This window comes from Gorilla gorilla, chromosome 17, assembly GCF_029281585.2.
Source record: "Gorilla gorilla gorilla isolate KB3781 chromosome 17, NHGRI_mGorGor1-v2.1_pri, whole genome shotgun sequence".
NCBI classification, from domain to species: Eukaryota; Metazoa; Chordata; class Mammalia; order Primates; family Hominidae; genus Gorilla; species Gorilla gorilla.
In genome coordinates this window covers 65,337,474-65,360,604 of record NC_073241.2, presented here as the reverse complement: position 1 = coordinate 65,360,604, position 23,131 = coordinate 65,337,474, and the positions used below count along the sequence as shown (strand labels likewise).

The 23,131-nt window shown below is 40.5% G+C and overlaps 2 protein-coding genes across 5 annotated transcripts in view; one reads left to right on the top strand and one right to left on the bottom strand.

Moving 5' to 3' along the window:
* The window catches only part of ELP2 (elongator acetyltransferase complex subunit 2), a 46,948-nt gene extending 44,820 nt beyond the window's left edge, over positions 1 to 2,128 (bottom strand). Inside the window, exon 1 of one of the 3 annotated variants that reach the window (XR_002003475.4) lies at positions 1,181 to 1,800. Coding sequence is in view for 2 of the 3 variants with exons in the window: in XM_019013956.4 (XP_018869501.1) it covers positions 1,181 to 1,318 (138 nt within the window). In the remaining variant the exon portion in view is untranslated. Of the gene's footprint in view, positions 1 to 1,180 lie in introns of all 3 variants that reach the window. The other 2 variants (XM_019013956.4, XM_055368101.2) reach the window with 2 other exon arrangements.
* On the top strand, positions 1,845 to 22,687 carry SLC39A6 (solute carrier family 39 member 6). Of its 2 annotated transcripts, XM_019013957.4 has the most exons (11): positions 1,860 to 2,142; positions 2,529 to 2,805; positions 4,244 to 5,041; positions 6,562 to 6,742; positions 7,600 to 7,769; positions 8,992 to 9,210; positions 14,500 to 14,605; positions 16,782 to 17,159; positions 18,642 to 18,722; positions 19,972 to 20,162; positions 21,468 to 22,687. In XM_019013957.4, the coding sequence occupies exons 3-11, from the start codon at positions 4,253 to 4,255 to the stop codon at positions 21,618 to 21,620; spliced, it is 2,268 nt and encodes a 755-aa protein (XP_018869502.3). In that variant the 5' UTR covers positions 1,860 to 2,142; positions 2,529 to 2,805; positions 4,244 to 4,252; the 3' UTR covers positions 21,621 to 22,687. The 2 variants fall into 2 exon arrangements, with proteins under 2 accessions (XP_018869505.3, XP_018869502.3); XM_019013960.3 differs by lacking the exon at positions 2,529 to 2,805 and having other exon boundaries at positions 1,845 to 2,142.
* The last annotated feature ends 444 nt before the right edge of the window (positions 22,688 to 23,131 follow it).

Below are 23,131 nucleotides of genomic sequence, written 5' to 3'. Positions count from 1 at the left end.
AGCTCAAGATGGGGTAATGTGGTTATAAATATTTCATATATATATTTGAATCTCCAAAGGGTGTGAGAATAATGTTTTTTTGAGATAGGGTCTGGCTCTGTTGCCCAGGCTGGAGTCCAGTGGTGCGACCCCCGTCCACTGCAGCCTCAAACTCCTGAGATCAAGCGATCCTCCCACCTCTACCTCCCGAGTAGCTGGGACTACAGGCGCACGCCACCACAACCAGCTATTTTTTTTTTAAAACTTTTTGTAGAGACTGGGGTCTCGCTCTGTTGCCTAAACTGGTCTCCAACTCCTGGACTCAAGCGATGCTCCCACCTCTGCCTCCCAAAGTGCCGGGATTACAGACATGAGACACGCTCCTGGCCAATAATGAAATTTTTAATCAAATTAACAAAGCAGTATGAACAGAAATACATATAGCCATCTCCTGCGTTGTATTTTAATTTTCAACATTTTACTTTTTACACTGAGCCTCCTTTTGAGATGCAAGACTAACTGTATAGACCAAATTAGCCATTGGGAGTGGGGTTATAATGAATTCTGGGGAGCATGCAAAAACTATTCACTTGAGAAATATGGTAAGGAAAGCACCAAGAAAATAACCAACTGACTGGGTGAAGTCGAGGGAAGTCCCGCCTTATAATCAGTGCTTAGGATCCCCATCCCCTATGACCTTTCCCCCAAACTGACACTTTCTCTAAAATGTCCATTCCCGTAGCTAAAACACAGGTAACATTTCCTTGAAATTCAATACAAAAGTTCATTAACCAAAACTGAAGGAAATACTGAAATGAGATTGCACCTGTGGGATGATGGTTTTAATCTACATATAAATTTCAATTGTTTTAAAACCCAAATTGATTAACGGTACTACAGTTCCCAAGGAAGGCTTCAGGTAAGATGCTTATCATTCGGGTTTCTGCGTGGGACTAACAGGTTACTAGCAGCTCATGGGCAGCAATGACCCTAGGATGACGCCACGCGTGAGACGGCAAAGGGTGAGGGGTGAGGAGCGAGTCCGGCAGGTCCACTGGAGACTCCGAGCCCAAACCCCGCTCCCCTGAGCCGACGCGACTCGCCTCTTAGGTCTGGGGCGGCAACTAACAGCGCGCCCGGAGCACGTCCACAGGTTCAACCCGAAAAGCACAAGGGTCGGCCGTCCAGCGACCTCTCTTACCAGGGGGTCATAGAGCACCACGGAGCAGGACGTGCCAAAGGCCAGAAGTCCTCTGGGCCCAGAGCTCCAGTTCAGGACTCCCCGCACCCGGTTTGGGCAGCAAAACACGTGAGAAGTCTCCAGCACGGGTGCCACCATGTCGCCAACTGGTCAGCCGCACAGACAAGAGACGCGCACTTCCGCCCTCGGAGCGGAACTACTAGGGTGGTTTCTCCTGAGGCATCACCCGGTCCACGTTTCGCAGGCAGCCGAGGGCCAGACGGAGGCAGCCCAGCCCCGCCCCCCTGAGACTCTCAGTTCCCACCGCAGGCTGGAACCCCCGGGCAAGGCCGCCGCTCTGCTAGCTCTGCTCTTGAACCGTGGCCCCGCTCCGCGCACGAGCCAGGCCTTTGTCCCAAGAGCGAAATCCGACCCGAGTGGCTCGGGACCCTCCCGAAGGACCCGGGGCTCATGTGCCTGGGCAGCGTCAGAAACTTCTCGCTGCCCCTTACGACCCGGCTCCCAGCAGCAGCCAGGGCTGGCCCCGGGGGCCCTGGCTAGCGAGTAGGGCCTCGAAGAAATGACCCCCAACTGCTTACAGTGCGCTACGGCCGCGCCACGCCCCCGCGGCGTCGGCGAACACACGGAAAAGCGGATCCGTCTGCGGAGCCGGGTTCCGGGGTCGCACTGCGCATGCCCTGCAGTCCTGGGCGAAGGGGGCGGTGGTTCCCCGCGGCGCTGCGCGCGGCGGTAATTAGTGATTGTCTTCCAGCTTCGCGAAGGCTAGGGGCGCGGCTGCCGGGTGGCTGCGCGGCGCTGCCCCCGGACCGAGGGGCAGCCAACCCAATGAAACCACCGCGTGTTCGCGCCTGGTAGAGATTTCTCGAAGACACCAGTGGGCCCGTTCCGAGCCCTCTGGACCGCCCGTGTGGAACCAAACCTGCGCGCGTGGCCGGGCCGTGGGACAACGAGGCCGCGGAGACGTGAGTCTTTAAGGTCCGGGAGCAGGGCGGCTGGGAGGGGAGCTCCTCAGGCCAGACAGGCGTGGCGGGGGAGGGGTGGTTCTGCGGAGAACCGGATCCTGCGGACCGGGCAGGGGGGCTACAGAAAGAGGATGCTGGGGGGAGCCCGCCGCAGGCGCCCACTCACCCTAGAGAGCCGGACTTCTTAAGGTGCTCAGATGGGCTTCGGGGTGCAACGGAGGATTTTTTGAGGAAAAGATCCGTACTTTTCATCCCATATTCGAAGAAGGGACTGACGTGTTTAGAAATAAAAAGCTTTTAGAAGAGAGCTTTGTGCCCTCTTTTCCTTTTTCTGTACTCGCCTTTTTCTCTAAGGCCCTTCCCTTCTGCTTTCCTTTTTCCTCCAGCACACACCAACTTGCAGGAAAGGAGATCCTTCAACGGGTCCACGACCGCGCTCAGCATCCTCCCTGGAGAAAGGCTCGGAGCTGTCCCCTGTGCTAGTCCCCTCCCACCCCGCTCCTCGCCTCTCTCCTGGGAATGATTTCTAAATGTTTATCTTTTACCTAGTAAAAGAATTCCCGAAACTTCAAGCCCCAAAGATTCCTCTTTCAGGAGCCTCGTTCTACGCCGTACCTCCATTTCCCACTGTTTCCTGTATGATACCCCGCACTTGTGCAACACGTGAGTTTAACGAGTACTTGTAATATACATTCCTTCATGTGTTTTCCTCCTTCGCCTTGCAAAATAGGTTTTACCGGTATTTTAGATAAGGTAATGAATGCGAGAGCCCTGTGCAAAGAACAGCTGACCGTGGTAGAGCTGGATAGCCTCATGCTCTTGCTTAGTTGTAAACTTGACCTCTGCGTCTTTTGCTGGAGATGTGAGTTTGACCACCATCACCTCCACCGTTGGTGCTGGACATCCTACTGGATCTGAATTAACTGAATTCTGGCTCTGCTTAACTGAATGCTGCTTTTCAAGCTCCAACTCAATTGCTCCCTCCTCTGTGGGGCATAGGCCTTTGGTTCCAAACACTGCTGTGGATGATTAACAGCCTGTGATTAAATGTTGACTGGTTTGTAGTAACACAAGGATGCTACAGTGAGTTTTTCATGAAGTTCAGTTTACTTTAAGAATTCTGTGTATGGACATAATGTGTCTGATTCATTGTCAAGTCGGAAAAAAGATTCAATGTGTATTTAAAGTATACACTTATTTGAGGCTGGGCGTAGTGGTCACGCCTGTAATCCCAGCACTTTGGGAATTGGAGGTGGAGGATCTCTTGAGGCCAGGAGTTCAAGACCAACCTGGACAACATAGTGAGACCTCGTCTCTAGAAAAAAAAAAAAAAACTTAAAAAAAAAAAATTAAGTATACATGTGTTTGAGTATGCATAGAAAATATCCTGAGGGATACACTGGCAAAATTGAGCACCTTTGAGGATTGTGATTGGGGAAAGGGGTCTTAAATGGGCTTGTATGTAAGGAGAGTGTATTAGTTTAAAATTTTTTAAATATGTGAATTCTGAGATTATTATTTCTATTTTTTGGTGTTTGAAGGTTATTTTATGAAATGATGGTGATGATCAAGGTAGCTAGATTTCATTTCGTTCTTTTTTTTTTTTTTTTGAGACAGGGTTTCACAATGTTGCCCAGGCTGGTCACAAACTCCTGGCCTCAGGTGATCTGCCTGCCTCAGCCTCCCAAAGTGCTGGGATTATAGGCATGAGCCACCACACCCAGCCTAGATTTAATTATGAATCATTGGCCTCAATGATTCAAATAATCGTTCAAATAAATTCTCAACTTCAGTAAGAAGTTGATGGCTGTGGCCACATGGATCTCCCTTGTCTCTGAATTACTATTGCTTTTACAGTGCTAATGGCAGTCTCTTAGCACTCAGCTCTTCTCCAGTTGTTTCATGTGTTTTAGGAATGCAAGGGTAGAGCGTAGGACTCTAGTTCTTTCCATCTTCACAGTACCTAGCGTCACACTGGTCACACCACATGATGCTCTGGCAACTTTGATTATTTGATTACACATTAATTTTCAGTACGAGGTTTCTTAATTCAATTTGTTTTAGAAGTGAGTCAAGAATTTTTTTTTCCTGTCTTTTCTAGGAAGGCGCAATGGCGAGAAAGTTATCTGTAATCTTGATCCTGACCTTTGCCCTCTCTGTCACAAATCCCCTTCATGAACTAAAAGCAGCTGCTTTCCCCCAGACCACTGAGAAAATTAGTCCTAATTGGGAATCTGGCATTAATGTTGACTTGGCAATTACCACACGGCAATATCATCTACAACAGCTTTTCTACCGCTATGGAGAAAATAATTCTTTGTCAGTTGAAGGGTTCAGAAAATTGCTTCAAAATATAGGCATAGATAAGATTAAAAGAATCCATATACACCATGACCACGACCATCACTCAGACCACGAGCATCACTCAGACCACGAGCATCACTCAGACCATGAGCATCATTCAGACCACGAGCATCACTCTGACCGTGATCATCACTCTCACCGTAATCATGCTGCTTCTGGTAAAAATAAGCGAAAAGCTCTTTGCCCAGACCATGACTCAGATAGTTCAGGTAAAGATCCTAGAAACAGCCAGGGGAAAGGAGCTCACCGACCAGAACATGCCAGTGGTAGAAGGAATGTCAAGGACAGTGTTAGTGCTAGTGAAGTGACCTCAACTGTGTACAACACTGTCTCTGAAGGAACTCACTTTCTAGAGACAATAGAGACTCCAAGACCTGGAAAACTCTTCCCCAAAGATGTAAGCAGCTCCACTCCACCCAGTGTCACAGAAAAGAGCCGGGTGAGCCGGCTGGCTGGTAGGAAAACAAATGAATCTGTGAGTGAGCCCCGAAAAGGCTTTATGTATTCCACAAACACAAATGAAAATCCTCAGGAGGTAAGATGAGTGCTGTTCATTATTTTAATATACCTGTGTGTCTGTCCTGTCTCTGCTACTCTATCTCTAGTTGTGAGGAGTTTAAAGTAAAAGTAAAATGTTGAAGTTATTGAAAAGGGAATTTCCACCTTCTCAGCAAGGCACTTGCCACAAAGCATGCCTGCTATGTTATAAACATTCCCAATTCAGAACTTAGGGAACAGTTGTTTTGGTGAGCATAGTGCTGCCTCCTACAATTTTTTCTAATATAGAATATAAAATATGTAGAGAAAGATATCAAGGCTATCTTTAGAGAAAGTCTATAAAGGTGAACATTATTAATAAAAAATAGAAAATGAGGGGTTGAAAGCAGGAGTTAGAATCCATATTGTAGGGAAAGGTGTGACTGAGGGGGCTGAAGACTACTGAGAATACCACTGCTGCCTCCTTGACAGAAGGTCCACCATGACTTGAGGAAGGATTGAAATTGGAGCAGTTTCCATGAATGTCATGCTGGACAAGGGAAAAGTTGGGACAGTGAGGTTCTGAGTTCATGTGGTTTTTCTAGAGTAGACTTCCAGACTGTACGTAATTCACCTTGGCTGAGAGATGTCAAGAACAGGGAATTATGTCCAAAAAAAAAAGGAACAAGGAATTAGTTGATACAGTTTAATAAGCAAAACTTTAGTACTTCATTCAAACCGGCATGTGACTGTACTAATTCTGGACTAATCCTAGTAGTGGCCATAGCCATAGCAGCCCTGGTGATAAAGTTTGCTCTGAGTTGTACCAACTGAGAATTGTGGTGGGAGTTGAAAATGTCTTTCAGAAGATGAGAAACTGGTACTAAAGCCAGTCTGGGGTTTTTTTGTTGGTGTTTTTTTTTTTCTTTTTTGGCTGGGGGAGAGATTGCACAGAGGAGTATCTTCAAACTAAGTTTGTCATCTAATTAAATAGTTGAAAACATCTGCCTGCCGGTACAGGTTTGTTTTATTAACCAGCCTTGCCCTCCACAAGAATAATCTGCATAATTTAATATCCTCTCATTGCAGAGCATTACTTTGCCAGGTATGTAGACAGAACTGAGTTTTTGCAAGTAGAGTCATTACTAGAAGAGAGGCATGTCTTGGACTTGTTTAGGCCAAGTAGGATAGTGTTAGTACTGAAGCAACATATTTCTCAATCTCTGATGAGCCCCATTTTGAAATTAAAGCTCATTTCCTTAATACGTTTATACAGTGAGTTAACAGGCTTGTGAATCTCCATTTATCCTCATGCTTGTTCCACTTGAGGCTTTCTCCCTAGGTGACTCGTGATGTACTGCTTCTCTGATGAGGTAGACAGAAGAGGTGGGATACCACTGTGGTGACATAGTATCGCCAGGTAGCTGGAGGCAAGTTCCAAAGTGCTCAAAACAGAAGTTGATTTTAATTTTCATTAACTCGAGAAAACGGAGTAGCATTAGTAAAAAGGGTATTGTGTCATCAGACTACTCTAATGGGGATGCCTTTTGGTGATTTTCACTGCTTTGTTTCTTTCAGTGTTTCAATGCATCAAAGCTACTGACATCTCATGGCATGGGCATCCAGGTTCCACTGAATGCAACAGAGTTCAACTATCTCTGTCCAGCCATCATCAACCAAATTGATGCTAGATCTTGTCTGATTCATACAAGTGAAAAGAAGGCTGAAATCCCTCCAAAGACCTATTCATTACAAATAGGTAAAATTGCCTTTTTTATGTAAAAACAATTTCAGTAGATTCATTTATATTGTGCTTTTCCTTAGATTTGCATCAGCCTATTTGTTTTCCAGTACAATTCTGAATATGTCGTCTTAGTTGTTCTTTGCCTTGAATGTGAAGAAAGCAAGGAAGGGTGTTAGCCCTGCCCTTTAAAAAAAAACCCAGAAAATAAAATTTCAATTATGACTTCTTTGGGTTCATCCCACAAGAAGGTGTCAGGATCACCTGAAATTTGGGATTTTTATATCATGTCACACTGCTTGGGAAGAGGTCTTGGGTTCATTTATGCTGCTTAGAAACCTAATACTGATGCATTCTTATTGATAAGTGAAGCTAGGATAGGCTCTGCTATAGCGTAGGGTCTCATTGCTCAAAAGTAATGAGGAAGGAATCACTGCTTTGTTTTCTGAGGACATTATTGAATTCCTGGTTTCTTCCTCTTCTTTTCTTTCTTTTCCTTTTTTCTAAAAAAAAAAAAAAAATTATTTTATCATTTAGCTCTTATGGGAGTCTGAAAGCTCAGTTCCTAAGTGAGCTACAGTTCATCCTTGGTAACCATTTTTTTTTCCTCTTTCACCCCGACCTGAAGAATTTCCCATTAGAGCTATGCTCCTTACCTGGAGAGTTCTTAAGTACCAGTCAGGTTGTTCATTTGAGCCAACAACAGATTTCTTGGTTATTGTGCTATTGCCACGGTAGGTCCTATTTGCATTGAATTTGTGTGTTTTTAGCTTCTCTCCTTTTACGTGTTGCTTTATGCTGCTCTCCAAAAGTCTTTCTTGTAAAGTTTATTAGTTGTATAATTTTTCTTTGCTCTGTTTTGTTTTGTTTGACAGCCTGGGTTGGTGGTTTTATAGCCATTTCCATCATCAGTTTCCTGTCTCTGCTGGGGGTTATCTTAGTGCCTCTCATGAATCGGGTGTTTTTCAAATTTCTCCTGAGTTTCCTTGTGGCACTGGCTGTTGGGACTTTGAGTGGTGATGCTTTTTTACACCTTCTTCCACATGTAAGTATAGTAATTTGTCCTGTTAGTGTTTGATTATTCAACATTGAAAAAAAATATGTTTTGGTTTATACTAGAATTTTTTGTATAAAATGTTAGAAATTTGGTTTAGAAAAGCTTATTTTAAAATATATTTGGTAAGTGAAAGCTGTATTTTTCTGCTCGATCTTAATACATTTGTGAATTTTGCTTTCCTTTTACAAAACACAGACTAATTTAACTTTTTGAAACCCACTTAATAAAAAGAGACAAATTCTGCCTGGCTATTAGTACTGTGATAGACTGCAGCAATGTGAGTTATCTGCTTTATCTGTTAGTGTAATTGCCAAGAAATAAAATATGTGACCCTTTATGTACCCAAGAAACTTGGAGGTTTTCTTCAGAGTTGAACGTTTATGTATGTATTTAAAGATTTACACTTCATGACACATAAAACAAGTTTGGTAAAGTGAATTACTTTTCCATCAGATATTTGGAATAGATGCTCAGTTAAAAAATATGCGTGTTTCATTCTTTAAATTCCCATTAAAGGTTTTCAAGTATGTGGGAAAAGGAAATCACACCATACCTAGAGCACTACAAATCTCATGTTCCATTCAGTAGTTAAAGAAAACTATGTTGCCCTGACAAGCTGGTGGACCACCAGATGGCAGACATTCGGGAATACCTACTGATAGAAAGTGGCGTGTGTATGGGGTATACTCTGTGATCCCCTAGTCTCTTAGTGTGTTCCACACCCGATTCCCTAATGTGCAATAGCAGTAGTTACTACTCCACTTAGCTACAGGCTGCTAGGGCAGTGCACCTGGATCTCGGGTACATGCCAGGACCCAACACACACATGCTAGGCTTTTTACAACGCTAGTCTGATGACATTGGTATGGGCTTTTCAGTTGGGAAAATAAGCTGTAGAAACTGTGCACATTAAGTCTAGTATTCCTGTTATTTGTGGCCATGGTAATTCGTCAAGCATTGAAAATGCTCACTATTTATGTATTATGGGGGTCACTGGGAATGTATCTGAAGTACATGACATGCATTAAGTTCTAGATAGCTAGCTGCTCATTGGTCATTTTATTTTTAATGTCCTAAACTTCACCTCATCTCTGAAGTATCTGAATAATTGCATAACTGAATGATTTCAATTTTGACCTTACCTAGCCAACTTTCTGACTTGTTGTGTGAAACTGATGAATTTATAAATAACAAATTATTTTGCCTTCAGTCTCATGCAAGTCACCACCATAGTCATAGCCATGAAGAACCAGCAATGGAAATGAAAAGAGGACCACTTTTCAGTCATCTGTCTTCTCAAAACATAGAAGAAAGTGCCTATTTTGATTCCACGTGGAAGGGTCTAACAGCTCTAGGAGGCCTGTATTTCATGTTTCTTGTTGAACATGTCCTCACATTGATCAAACAATTTAAAGATAAGAAGAAAAAGGTAAGAAAAAGTATACCGAGTACTTACTATGCTTCAGATATTTATTTATAGTAGTACTCTAACTAGATTGTTAGAATAGCATACCCAGGTTGTATGAGCTTTATTTGAGAGGGAGTTCAGTACCCTTGAAGTACTTTTTGGTCCCAGAGATATTTATGAGGAGCATTTCTATATCTTAATAGCTGTGAAGTTTTCTATCTTTGCTATTCTTTTGAAACTCATGACAGGATAAGAAAAGCAAGGATGAACATCTGTATAAGTGACCAGACAAGGTACCAGCAGGGTCTTGAAGACCAGAAGCATCGTGTATACATGGATACACTATCAATATTTATTAGTAGTTATGATTAACTAATGTCATTAATTTCCAGTTAGTCACCCAGTAGCTAAATGTTCTGTTTTCTTTTAAAGGGTATGTGACTTTTACAGACTTGCCCTTTGCAAATTGGATCAGAAATGGTATGAAGTCAAACAATAGGCTCTTTCTTTCTGGCCAAAAAAAAACCCTTTTGAGTCGCCTATGGTAATTTGCCACTTTTTATTTGATATGATCAGGCAAGTCATTTAGAAGACTGTCAGGAGACTCTTAAAAATGATGTGGGTCAGGTGGGGTGGTTCATGCCTGTAATCCCAGCACTTTGGGAGGCCAAGGCAGGCAGATCACTTAAGGCCAGGAGTTCGAGACCAGCCTGGCCAACATGGTGAAACCCCATCTGTACTACAAATACAAAAATTAACCAGGTGAGATGGCTCATGCCTGTAATCTCAGCTACTTGGGAGGCTGAGGCACAAGAATTGTTTGAACCTGGGAGGCGGATGCTGCAGTGAGCTGAGATTATACCACTGCACTCCAGCCTGGGCAATAGTGAGACTCTGTCTCAAAAAATAAAAAAAAAATAAGAAAAGAAAAGTGATGTGTTCATATCTCAACATTTTAATCTAACCTAATACATCTGTACACTCATATTCTGGTCACTTGATATTGACCAGGATTTTCTTCAACTTGGAGTTCCGTATTCTGTATCATTTCTTTTTTTCTTTATCAGCCATGCTGCTTCATCTATGATTTCCAATTTTGGTTTCTCTAAAATTGAGCAAGAGATTACACACTTAAAGCTATTCTGAACGTAGAATCTAGGTTTTGGAAATTAAAAAAAAAAAATTTATTCAGTGGTAGCCTTACGTAATTTGATATCTTTTTTTAGCACCTTGCCTTTGAATCTTCCAAGTATTCAGCTTTTGTGTTCACGGCATTAAGTATCCCCTACCAGGCACGGTGGCTCACGCCTATGATCCTAGCACTTTGGGAGGCTGAAGCAGCAGGATTGCTTGAGGCCAGGAGTTTGAGAGCAGCCTGGGCAACATAGCAATACACTGTCTCTACCCCCCAAAAAAGAAGTAACTCCTTACCATCATTTCATAGTTTGAGCAATGTGTAATTAAATTGTGCAATTACAGTAATAAGTATGACTGGCGTGAAGAGGTTTCAAAACTAACACAGCTGATTCTTGCTGAGCATAGAGCTCACTGTGGGAAACAAATGCATGTGTAAACAGGAGAGTGTTTACATACTAGGAGTATTTGCTCTTAGGGATTTTACATTCACCGAAATCTCAAATTAAAAATTTTGAACCTTCTCTTTAGTGGACCTAAATATAGAGGGAAGAAGTAAAATAAGAATAGCTTATTTATTCTTAATCAAGGAAGTCATCTTCTGTGTTCCCATTGATGCAATTGCTTCCCTTGGACTGTTTCTTAATGTTATTGAATAGTTTCTAATCTCATTTAATTATCTCAAAAAGAAAAAAAAAAGCTACTCATTATATGGTGAGTACTGGGAGCTCTTCAGGCATTTTTTACTTAGAATTTTCCTTAAGAGAGCCATCTTGCACCCCTGGGAGATCCCATATATCATAGTTTTAGGTTATCTGCCATATATGGACTAGTTTATTCCTACTTCTTTAAGTCTTCTGCAGTTTTTCTTACATTTAAAAAAAAGATCAATTTTCATTCTGGGAGACTTGGGGATGGGTTGTTTTCTTTTTTTAACTGTACGTCTGGGTCAAAATGTCATAATTTATTTAACATTCTCATTTCAATTTCGTTTCCAAATTGTACCTAAATACAGCTTTTCTTTTTTTTTTTTTCTTTTTTTAAGAAAACAGGATCTTTTTTTAAGAGACAGCATCTTCCTCTGTTGCCCAGGTTAGAGTGCAGTGGCATGATCATAGCTCATTGCACTTCAAATTCCTGGATTTAAGCAATCCTCCAACCTCAGCCTCCCAAGTAACTGAGACTACAGACTCATGCCACCATGCCCAGCTAAGGATAGCTTTTCTTTAACTTAGCCCTCTTTAACCTAGGACTCCAAGAAATAGGCCCTCTGTTATCTGACACAGAATAATTTTTTCTTTTTTAACTCTAGGTTATAACTCTAGATTGTTAGTGAGTTGTAAAATCAATCTGTATGTCATAACCAATATTTTTAAATGCAACAATAATATTATATATATTACTATTTTACATTACATATATTAATATGGGTCATAGTCAGAGTAGTTTGATGCACTCTGCTTTAAAATAGTATCTACTAGAATGTAAGCTCTTAAAAGCCAGGATCTCTGTCTTGTTTACAGCTCTTTCTCCAACGTGTAGAGTAGTGTCTGGTACATAATCGATGGTAGTAAATATTGAATGTTTAAGGAGCATGAAACAGCAAATAAGCATAATTTCTAGATGAAGACTTCCCATAGGAGTTTTGCAAATGTTACATGTTCTCTTCCCTTTTTGGAATATGCTGAGTTTATCTTTTGTTAAAGGCATCCAGATATTAAAGTTACTTAATAATTTTTAATCTAATTCTCTCAAAAAGAAAAATACTACTCATTATATTGTGAGTATAGGGAGTTCTTCAAGCTAGTAACAGGGCATTTTACTTAGGATTTTTCTTAAGAGATCCATCCTGCATCCCTGGGAGATTCTGTATATCATATTTTTAGGTTACAGGCCTTCTGCTACTTAAGGTTAACCTTCTGCTAGTGAAGGTTATTGTTCATGCCGAAAACCAGAGAATCATCTCTGATATCCCCCTCATCCCCATATCCAACCAAGTTTTAATAAATATGTCCATGGTCTCTCCATTCCTCTCCATCTTTCTTGCTGTCATGTCTCCATCTTTCTTGCTAGTCCAGGCCATGGTTATCTCCCACCTGAGTGACAGTTACTGCCTCCTAATAGGAGCCCGTCCACGTTATTTTGTTTTCCTCCTTTTCCCAATCTAGATTTCACAGAGCGGGCAGTGATTTGTTTAAATGAAAATATGATGAGGTTGCACACCACTACTTAAAATCCTTCCTCCAGTGGCTCCATTAGTTTTTGGACAAAGCCCACTATTCTCGACAGAGTCCTATTGTCTGATCTCCTTTAGTTGCCTCAGCCTCATCTCTGGCCACCCTCTCTGACCTAGTAGGCTCCAGCCACCTTGTACTTCTTTGAGTTCCAGAACAGTGCTGGCCCCTTCCTGGTGCTACTCCCTGCCTGGAATGCTGCCTCCCCAACCTTCCCCACCAAATTCCTACCTATCTTTAGGTCTTGGTATAAGTTATATTTTTTCAGTGGCCACCTGGAAATTATTGAGGTCATGTTATTATACATTCTTAATAGCGCTCTGTTCTTTTCTGTTGTAAAATGTGTCAAAAATTATAGTCAAAGAAGTATATAATCATTACCTGTGTAAAACCCTCTCCCTGTGGATAGTAAGCTCCATGAGAACAGAGATTGTGGGGCTTATTTTATGTTCTGCTCCCAGCATTTAGCATAGGGAACATTGTGGGCCCTTAATACTTATGGAATGAAAGAATTGGTTAAACTACTTTCTAGAACAATTGCCCAATGAGAAATAAAGCACCAGCATAAATGATTTAAGATACCCTGAGTTCATTTATTTTTACAAATATTTAAGTACTTTCTCTGATTGAGGCATTATATTCAGGATAAGTGTAAAGATTTGTGTGTGTGTTTGCCTTTTTTTTTTTTTTTGAGATGGAGTCTCACTCTGTCGCCCCGGCTGGAGTGCAGTGGCGCGATCTCGGCTCACTGCAAGCTCCGCCTCCCAGATTCACGCCATTCTCCTGCCTCAGCCTCCTGGGTAGCTGGGACTACAGGCACCCGCCAACACGCCTGGCTAATTTTTTGTATTTTTAGTAGAGACGGGGTTTCACCACGTTAGCCAGGATGGTCTGGATCTCCTGACGTCGTGATCCGCCCGCCTCGGCCTCCCAAAGTGCTGGGATTACAGGCGTTCGCCACCATGCCCGGCCATGTTTGCCTTTAAAAGCTCTTAAAATCTAAGAATGTATAGACACTTGATATGGTATTAGAGCTTGAATGAAATCTTAGGTATGGTGGTGATCATCATATTCAAAGGTACTGCAAATAAGAAATCTGTTATTTATGTGATAACTTTTATTTTAAATGTTCTGTATAAGTAGATGATACACAGACACCATTGTTCAAACAGTGACCTTTACACAACATAAAGGCTGCTTGGACTTAGGGACAATATCTCTGGTATGGTATTTGGGATGATTAAAAAGCCCAGTGATGAATTCAGGGTTAATAGAGGCTTGTTTTAAAAGAGAAATCATGTTAATGGTGTTTTATTAAAGAAAAGTGTTTTAATAACTAAAAAACTATAGTTTTAGGTTATAAAAAGTATGGGAAGTTTGGGGTTTCAGTGTGCAGAAGAGGCATGGAGGAAGCCAGGCAGGTGGTTACCAGATCACTAGATGCCTGAAGGAAATGCCCCTAGCTGGATTTTTTTTGTTGTTTTTTGAGATAGCGTCTCCCTCTGTCACCCAGGCTGGAGTGCAGTGGCACGATCTTGGCTCACTGCAACCTCCGCCTCCCGAGTTCAAGCGATTCTTGTGCCTCAGCTTCCCGAGTAGCTGGGAATACAGGCGCATGCCACCACACCCGGCTAATTTTTGTATTTTTAGTAGAGATGGAGTTTCACTGTATTGGCCAGGCTGGTCTCGAACTCCTGACCTCATGATCTGCCTGCCTCGGCCTCCCAAAGTGCTGTGATTACAGGCGTGAGCCGCTGCGCCTGGCCGGGAGTATGCATGTCTGACAAGTTCCCAGGAGATAGTGTGCTGCTAGTGTGGGACCATACTTAGAGTAGATGACTGTGGGGGCATTCTGTGTGTTTTGCTTACCTGGTTATTGATTGAAAGCTGTACATATAAACAAATTACTGTTTTAAAGTATTGTTTTCCCTCACTATTTTAGAATCAGAAGAAACCTGAAAATGATGATGATGTGGAGATTAAGAAGCAGTTGTCCAAGTATGAATCTCAACTTTCAACAAATGAGGAAAAAGTAGATACAGATGATCGTAAGTTCTTATGCATAAATTTTAGGGCTGGAGGGAGTTCATTGCTGTATGATTTGCAGGCAACTTGACTATCTGGAAGAAATGGGACCATGTCCTTTTGGTTTTGGTTTTTGCAGTATCTCATACTTTTTAAAATATTGCCAGTGAGTACGTTGTTTTTGTATATTTACATTTATTTTTTCTGTAACTTTTTATTTTGAAGTAAATTCATATTCATAGAAAAGTTTAAGAATCGTACAAAGAATTCCTGTATCCCATTCACTCATATTCCCCAGTTATTTTACCACACTGTCTTTCTCTAGCTCTGTCTACACACACACCTTTTTCTTTAATTTTTTAGTGACTAAAGGGCCAGCTACACACACTTTTTTTCTAAACCATTTGAGAGTAAGTTATAGACATGATGTTTCTTTACTCCTAAATACTTATGTTTCCTAGGAAAATGGACATTCTCTCATATAACCAGAGTTTAATTATTAAATCAGGAAATTTATACTGATACAGTGCCATTCTCTGTAGACGTTATTCTTCCAAATGCCTTAATAGTGCTTTTTACCCCAACACTCCCCCAACCCCCACCAAAATATTGTTCCAGAGTACAATTCAGGATCAAATATTGCATTTAGTTGCCTCTACTTTTGGGTTTGTTTAGTATTTTTGCATGATTAGGTTGATCAGTTTTGGCAGGAATACCGCAAAATGGTACTTGTCCTTTTCTGTCACATGGTGTGCCACCTGATACGATTCTTTGTCACTTATTGGTGGTGGTAATTTTGATCACTTGCCTAAGGTTGTATCTACCATGTTTCTCCTGTTTTTCCTGAAACTTGGCAGTTTGCTTGGCATATCTTGTCGGACAGACTGAGTTAAGATTCATATTTTCAACCTAGCTCCTTGCCATGATCTTCAAGGTCCCGCTGAGCCCACCACTCTCCCACGTTGTTCACTGTGCTCCAGCCCCACTGGCCCTCTTTTCACACTGGGAGCACATAAGGCTTGTCTCCGGGCCATGCACTCACTATTCCTTGTACTTGGAATACCGTTCTCTGAGACCATTACGTGCATTCCTCCTCTTGTTGTGCAGGTCTCGAATCAGGTATCTCCTTTAGAGGCCTTCCCTCAGCACCCAACGACTGCAGGCATGAGCCACTGTGCCTAGACCACACTGTTTTGATATATGGTTGTTGTTTGTTTTTTGTTTTTTTTATTTTTTTGAGACAGAGTCTCACTCTGTCACCCAGGCTGGAGTGCAGTGGTGCGATCCCAGCTCACTGCAAGCTCCGCCTCCCGGGTTCACGCCATTCTCCTGCCTCAGCCTCCTGAGTAACTGGGACTACAGGCACCCGCCACCATGCCTGGCTATTTTTTTTGTATTTTTAGTAGAGATGGGGTTTCACTGTGTTAGCCAGGATGGTCTCGATCTCCTGACGTTGTGATCCGCCCACCTCTGCCTCCCAAAGTGCTGGGATTACAGGCGTGAGCCACCACGCCCGTCCCCCTCTTCAGTTTTTCAAATGGACTCCAGTGAAATGTGTAATGATGGGGAGGAAATACCTGCCCTAGAAATGGACTGCAGTGTCAGGGATGGTTCCAAGAAAATTGATAACTGTGTACAGGAGGAAAAAAATAACCTTATTGTGGCAATTTATTTTCCTTTGCACAGACAGATAATAAATGCTTCTTGGTGATGATGAAATAATTCGGATTCTCTGTTTTTTCCTTGAATTATGCCTTCCAAAAAAGAGGAAATCAGATGGCAGGATTATGCATGTTTTTTAATTTCTAATTTTCATTACTTCTCTAAGATATTTTTCTAAAATAAATATTTTAAATAACATGTTTTCTAAAACAAGCAGGTTCTTCTCTTAGGATGAGGAAAAAAGTCATTTTTAAAAAGGTAGGGAGGCAGAAGAAATTGAGGGAGCATTTGAGAGGTAGTTATTGAAGGTTAACATTTAAAATCCATTCTTAATATTTGAGACCATTCCATTTCTGGAATTCATTAAAATCTATTGATGTTTTTCATCAGTAATACTTTAATATTTAGTTCTGCAGATATGAAGGAGTTATCGTGCTTTAAGATTTTTCGTTGACTTTTTCAATGAGGTTTGAAATGTCTCCAAGTCCATTAACAAAGCCTTCTAACTGTCCCCATGCCCTTTATGTTTATTCCTAGGAACTGAAGGCTATTTACGAGCAGACTCACAAGAGCCCTCCCACTTTGATTCTCAGCAGCCTGCAGTCTTGGAAGAAGAAGAGGTCATGATAGCTCATGCTCATCCACAGGAAGTCTACAATGAATATGTACCCAGAGGGTGCAAGAATAAATGCCATTCACATTTCCACGATACACTCGGCCAGTCAGACGATCTCATTCACCACCATCATGACTACCATCATATTCTCCATCATCACCACCACCAAAACCACCATCCTCACAGTCACAGCCAGCGCTACTCTCGGGAGGAGCTGAAAGATGCCGGCGTCGCCACTCTGGCCTGGATGGTGATAATGGGCGATGGCCTGCACAATTTCAGCGATGGCCTAGCAATTGGTATATATCTACATATTTGTTCCTTGTTGATTGATTCTGAAAATGTTACATTAAACACCTAGTCAAATTTTAACAAAGAATAGATTAGTTTAGATGAGGATATTAGTGACTTCCAAGATTATAAAAATGTTACTTTTTCTTTTACTACTTTGACAATGAGGTGCTCAATAAATGTTAGGTATGATTAAATGCTAGGAATTGTACCTAGCCCATTACCTAAATTGTAACTGTCAAAAGCTGTTCTTAAATTGCAAGGTCTTAAGATCAGTCTTTAATTTGTATGGTGCATGTATGAGATTTTTTTTTCTCCCTATACATTGAAGTTCCCTTATCGATAATATAATATTTACAAAAGTAAAATTATATTTTCCATCATCTTTTATGCTAAAGGAATCTTCATACATCTAAGTCCAGTTACCAATCTCTATCCTATGAAGAATTATAGAACTTTTGCTAATAAATTGTTATACCACAATTGGGAGATAACAGAATACTTACAAATTTTAATAATTTAGTGCTGGAAGGAACCATGCAATTAGGCAGCTGAGGCCTGTCAAGGTGACGCCACTTGTCCAAGGAGTCTGTGCTGTGTTATAGCTAGGCCTGGCCTTGGCTCCCTGGGAGTCGAGTGCTCTTCCTCTTGTACTATATTATGCAGAGCTGAAACAGACAAAGGAGGAATGTCCAATTGCACAGTCGGCTGGGTGCGGTAGCTCATGTCTGTAATCCCAGCACCTTGGGTGGCCAAGGCAGGAGGATCGCTTAAGCCCAGGAGTTCAAGACCAGCCTAGACAACATAGTAGACCTTATCTCTACAAATAAAAAAAAAAAATTAGCCAGGTATGGTGGTACACACCTGTAGTCCCAGCTGCCTGGTAGGCTGAGGTAGATGGAACGCTTGATCCCAGGAGTTTGAGGTTCTAGTGAGCTATGATCTCACCACTATACTCCAACCTGGCCAACAGAATGAAACCCTGTCTCTGAAAAAAAAAAAAAAAATATGCACAGTCATGGTTTATAATTGATTGATTGTATAATATGTCAGCTTTTTAGAGTTTTCTCACTGAAACATTGAAAGAATAAATGTAAACATCTAGTTAAATTCCTCTGAGGCAAGTGAAACATGTTTATACCCTTGACAGGAGAGTTTTTTCCTAAACCTTTTAAACAGTTTATTTTATATTCTTGAATATGCCTTTTATATGGTAGCAGTTACTCCTCAGATTTGTATAACTTTATCCGCTCACTCTAAGGCCTAGAAAACCTTCCCTTCTCTTTCATGCCCGATGTGCTCCTTTGGGAAATTTAGACCTCATGGAATGTACTCTAAGATTTCTTACAAAGGAGATACAGAGTTGGTTTGGGAAACTTCTGTTCATTCACAGCCAAAATACCATTTTCTTGTTACCTCATTTTGCATACTGATAAGATTAAAAACACAAATTAATGTAGCCAAACTTTTTCTGATTGATTTTTACACAGGTGCTGCTTTTACTGAAGGCTTATCAAGTGGTTTAAGTACTTCTGTTGCTGTGTTCTGTCATGAGTTGCCTCATGAATTAGGTAAGAGAACCACATAAATTGTATTTGCCAAGTGGGTGAAATGTTCTAGTGTTACTGGCTTTTGCTAATGGTAGTTCAGCAAACTTCTTCATCAATTTCATGCCTTCTCAAAAGTCTGCTAACCAGCGTACTGATGACATCAGGGATCATCTTCATACACACAAGGTGAATAAGACTACAGGATACAAAGGAATCATCTTCCATTAACAAAAGTTGAGAAAGAGAATCTCATTGGAATTGAAGGGAAGTGGATGAGTTGTGTTTTCAATATTGTTCTTCTTTGTCACTAGGCATTAAAACCTTCCCTAGTTCTGGATCCCAGTTCACGTCCTTGTTTTTCTTGTTTTGGAGATATATTCACACACATACCACTGATGCCATTTTCACTTTTGTTCCTTGTTATATGTTCAGCCATTCCTTATAATCTTCAGCATCTATGTTACACATTCAAGTCCCATGAAGCCCCTCTCTTATTTCCATCTTCATGTGTCTCTTTTCTCCTTTTATAATTGTAGCATTGAACTCTTCAGCTCTTATTTATGCATTACCATTATCATTTGCTGATCATCTCATGTGTGTTCTCCACCCATTCCTCCCTTCTTTGTGGCCAAATTCCAAGCTCCTTGAAAACACTGCAAGACCACAATACTAAATTTTTAGTATTTATCATTTTGACAAAGTGTAAGCCTTAAAAAATTTTTTTGGATAAGATATCTGGCCAGGTGCAGTGGCTCACGCCTTTAATCCCAGCACTTCAGGAGGCCGGGGCAAGGGGATCACCTGAGGTCAGAAGTTCGAAACCACCCTGGTCAACATGGTGAAACCCCGTCTCTACTAAAAGTAAAAAAATTATCCAGGTGTGGTGGCATGCACTTGTAGTCCTAGCTACCCAGGAGGCTGAGGCACAGGAATGGCTTGAACCCAGGAAGCAGAGGTTGCAGTGAGCCAAGATTGGTGCCACTGCACTCCAGCCTGGGTGACAGAGCAAGATGCTGTCTCAAAAAAAAAAAAAAAAAATAGTTTGTACATCAAGTTGAATGATGAAGAATAAAAAGGAAAAACAATAGTTTCTACAGCTGTTAGGGTGATTTACTAACACTGCTTTAACCCTAGGTCATTCTTAATTTTGTTTTCTTTTCCCCCTCTGAAAAACACTGGAAAATTTTCTTAAATCTGGGAAGTGTCTTGGTATGTGTCTTAAAAATGATTTCTCAATGACTTTTTCCTCCTTTTTCGTTTTCTGTTAAAGGTGACTTTGCTGTTTTACTAAAGGCTGGCATGACCGTTAAGCAGGCTGTCCTTTATAATGCATTGTCAGCCATGCTGGCATATCTTGGAATGGCAACAGGAATTTTCATTGGTCATTATGCTGAAAATGTTTCTATGTGGATATTTGCACTTACTGCTGGCTTATTCATGTATGTTGCTCTGGTTGATATGGTAAGTTTTTAAGAAGTCTTATTACATTATTGACCAACAATAAAATAGAGAAAATATTCGGTAAAGCCTCATTTTTTTTCTTTTTGGGGGAGCAGGAAGTGGAATCTTGCTATGTCGCCCAGGCTGGTCTCAAATTCCTGAGCCCAAATGATCCTTCCATCTCAGCCTCCTGAGTAGCTAGGACTATAGGCTCAATAAAATATCTTTTTTTTTGGCTGGGCACGGTGGCTCATGCCTGTTAGTACAACATTTTGGGAGACCAAACCAGGCAGATCACGTGAGGTCAGGAGTTCGAGACCAGGCTGGCCAACATGGTGAAACCCTGTCTCAACTAAAAACTACAAAAAAATTAACCAGGGGTGGTGGCATGCGCCTGTAGTCCCAGCTACTTGGGAGGCTGAGGCAGGAGAATCACTTGAACCCAGGAGATGGAGGTTGCAGTGAGCTGAGATTGTACCACTGCACTCCAGCCTGGACAACAGAGCAAGACTCTGTCTCAAAAAAAAAAATCATTTTTTTAAAAAAGATTTTAAATGCAGTCATTATGAGAAGTGATTCTATATTCAGAAATTTGTGGCATATAAGAATATAGGTTCTTTAGAGTTTTTTTTTTTTTTTGGATTGTTGATCACACCTTTATCTTGCTTAATATGTGTCCGGATTCACAAAAATATCTATATCCTTCTGATGTATCATTTTAGGGTATGATCTCAGTAATCAGGCAGTGAATTTTCTATAGATTTGTAGGAAGTCTAGGACAAGATGCATATTGTTGGCATGCTGTATACTTCAGAATGCTTAGTTTATTAATCAACAAAGGAGTCATATCTTTTTGTCACTAATGTCCTCGAAACAATCCCAGCCAATCTTACTGCTAAAATTGTATTTTATTATTTTATTTTTATTTTTTACTTTGTAAGCAAAGACAATATGTATCTTATATAGTATAAGGTTTTCTATCTCTGAACTAAAGACAAACTACATGTTATATCCAGTTCAGATATGCAGCCAGTAACTGAAGTAGGAAAATCAATATCGCTTTTCATTTTCCAGTGGAAACTGGAACCAATACAAACTTTTTCTTGCCCAGAACATCATGAGTAATCATTGTTAAACTGCTAGGAAATGCTGTGTGACATTGTTAGCTAGAGTCAGTATGTATGTAATCATGTTTTAAGGAATTAACTCACAGTATATCTAGCTACAAGTAAAGCTAGTATACTGTCCTATAAATTTTTCTAAAAACTAATCTGTAGTTCTAAAAACTTAAATGTCACTCTTATTTTCCCTTACTTTTTTTTTAAGGTACCTGAAATGCTGCACAATGATGCTAGTGACCATGGATGTAGCCGCTGGGGGTATTTCTTTTTACAGAATGCTGGGATGCTTTTGGGTTTTGGAATTATGTTACTTATTTCCATATTTGAACATAAAATCGTGTTTCGTATAAATTTCTAGTTAAGGTTTAAATGCTAGAGTAGCTTAAAAAGTTGTCATAGTTTCAATAGGTCATAGGGAGATGAGTTTGTATGCTGTGCTATGCAGCATTTAAAGTTAGTGGGTTTTGTGATTTTTGTATTGAATATTGCTGTCTGTTACAAAGTCAATTAAAGGTACATTTTAATATTTAAGTTATTCTATCTTGGAGATAAAATCTGTATGTGCAATTCACCGGTATTACCAGTTTATTATGTAAACAAGAGATTTGGCATGACATGTTGTGTATGTTTCAGGGAAAAATGTCTTTAATGCTTTTTCAAGAACTAACACAGTTATTCCTATACTGGATTTTAGGTCTCTGAAGAACTGCTGGTGTTTAGGAATAAGAATGTGCATGAAACCTAAAATACCAAGAAAGCTTATACTGAATTTAAGCAAGGAAATAAAGGAGAAAAGAGAAGAATCTGAGAAATGGGGAGGCATAGATTCTTATAAAAATCACAAAATTTCTTGTAAATTAGAGGGGAGAAATTTAGAATTAAGTATAAAAAGGCAGAATTAGTATAGAGTACATTCATGAAACATTTTTGTCAGGATTATTTCCTGTAAAAACATAGTGAGCACTTTTCATATACTGATTTAGTTGTACATTTAACTTTGTTTGTATAATACAGAAATCTAAATATATTTAATGAATTCAAGCAATATATCACTTGACCAAGAAATTGGAATTTCAAAATGTTCGTGCGGGTATATACCAGATGAGTACAGTGAGTAGTTTTATGTATCACCAGACTGGGTTATTGCCAAGTTATATATCACCAAAAACTGTATGATTGGATGTTCCGGTTACCTGGTTTACAAAATTATCAGAGTAGTAAAACTTTGATATATATGAGGATATTAAACCCACACTAAGTATCATTTGACTTCGATTCGGAAAGTACTTTGATATCTCTCAGTGCTTCAGTGCTATCATTGTGAGCAATTGTCTTTTATATACGGTACTGTAGCCATACTAGGCCTGTCTGTGGCATTCTCTAGATGTTTCTTTTTTACACAATAAATTCCTTATATCAGCTTGATGTCAGACGTCTGGTTTTCTTTTTTAAAAAAAATTTTTTTACCATTGGAACCATTTTTAACTGTAGAGTTCAGTAGTTTTAAGTATATTCATGTTGTGCAATGAATCTCCAGAACTTCTTCATCCTGCAACACTGAAACTCTATACCCACTCAACGCCAACTCCCCATTTTCCCTTAGCCCCTGGTAACCACCATTCTACTTTCTGTTCCTAAAAAATTGAGCTATCTGATTTTTTAAATTATAATCTGGATTGTAGTATACTAATCAATTCATTTATAATATTGTATTGGGTGGCCTTATTCAATTTTTAAATTGTTTATCACAAAGGGCACTTCAAAAAATATTGGTCCACAGTTTGTTCTCGGGTGTCTCTTTTTTTTTTTTTTTTAACAGCTGGGCCTAAAACTGTAGAAGAAGCATTAATATTCTACACTCTCAAGAGA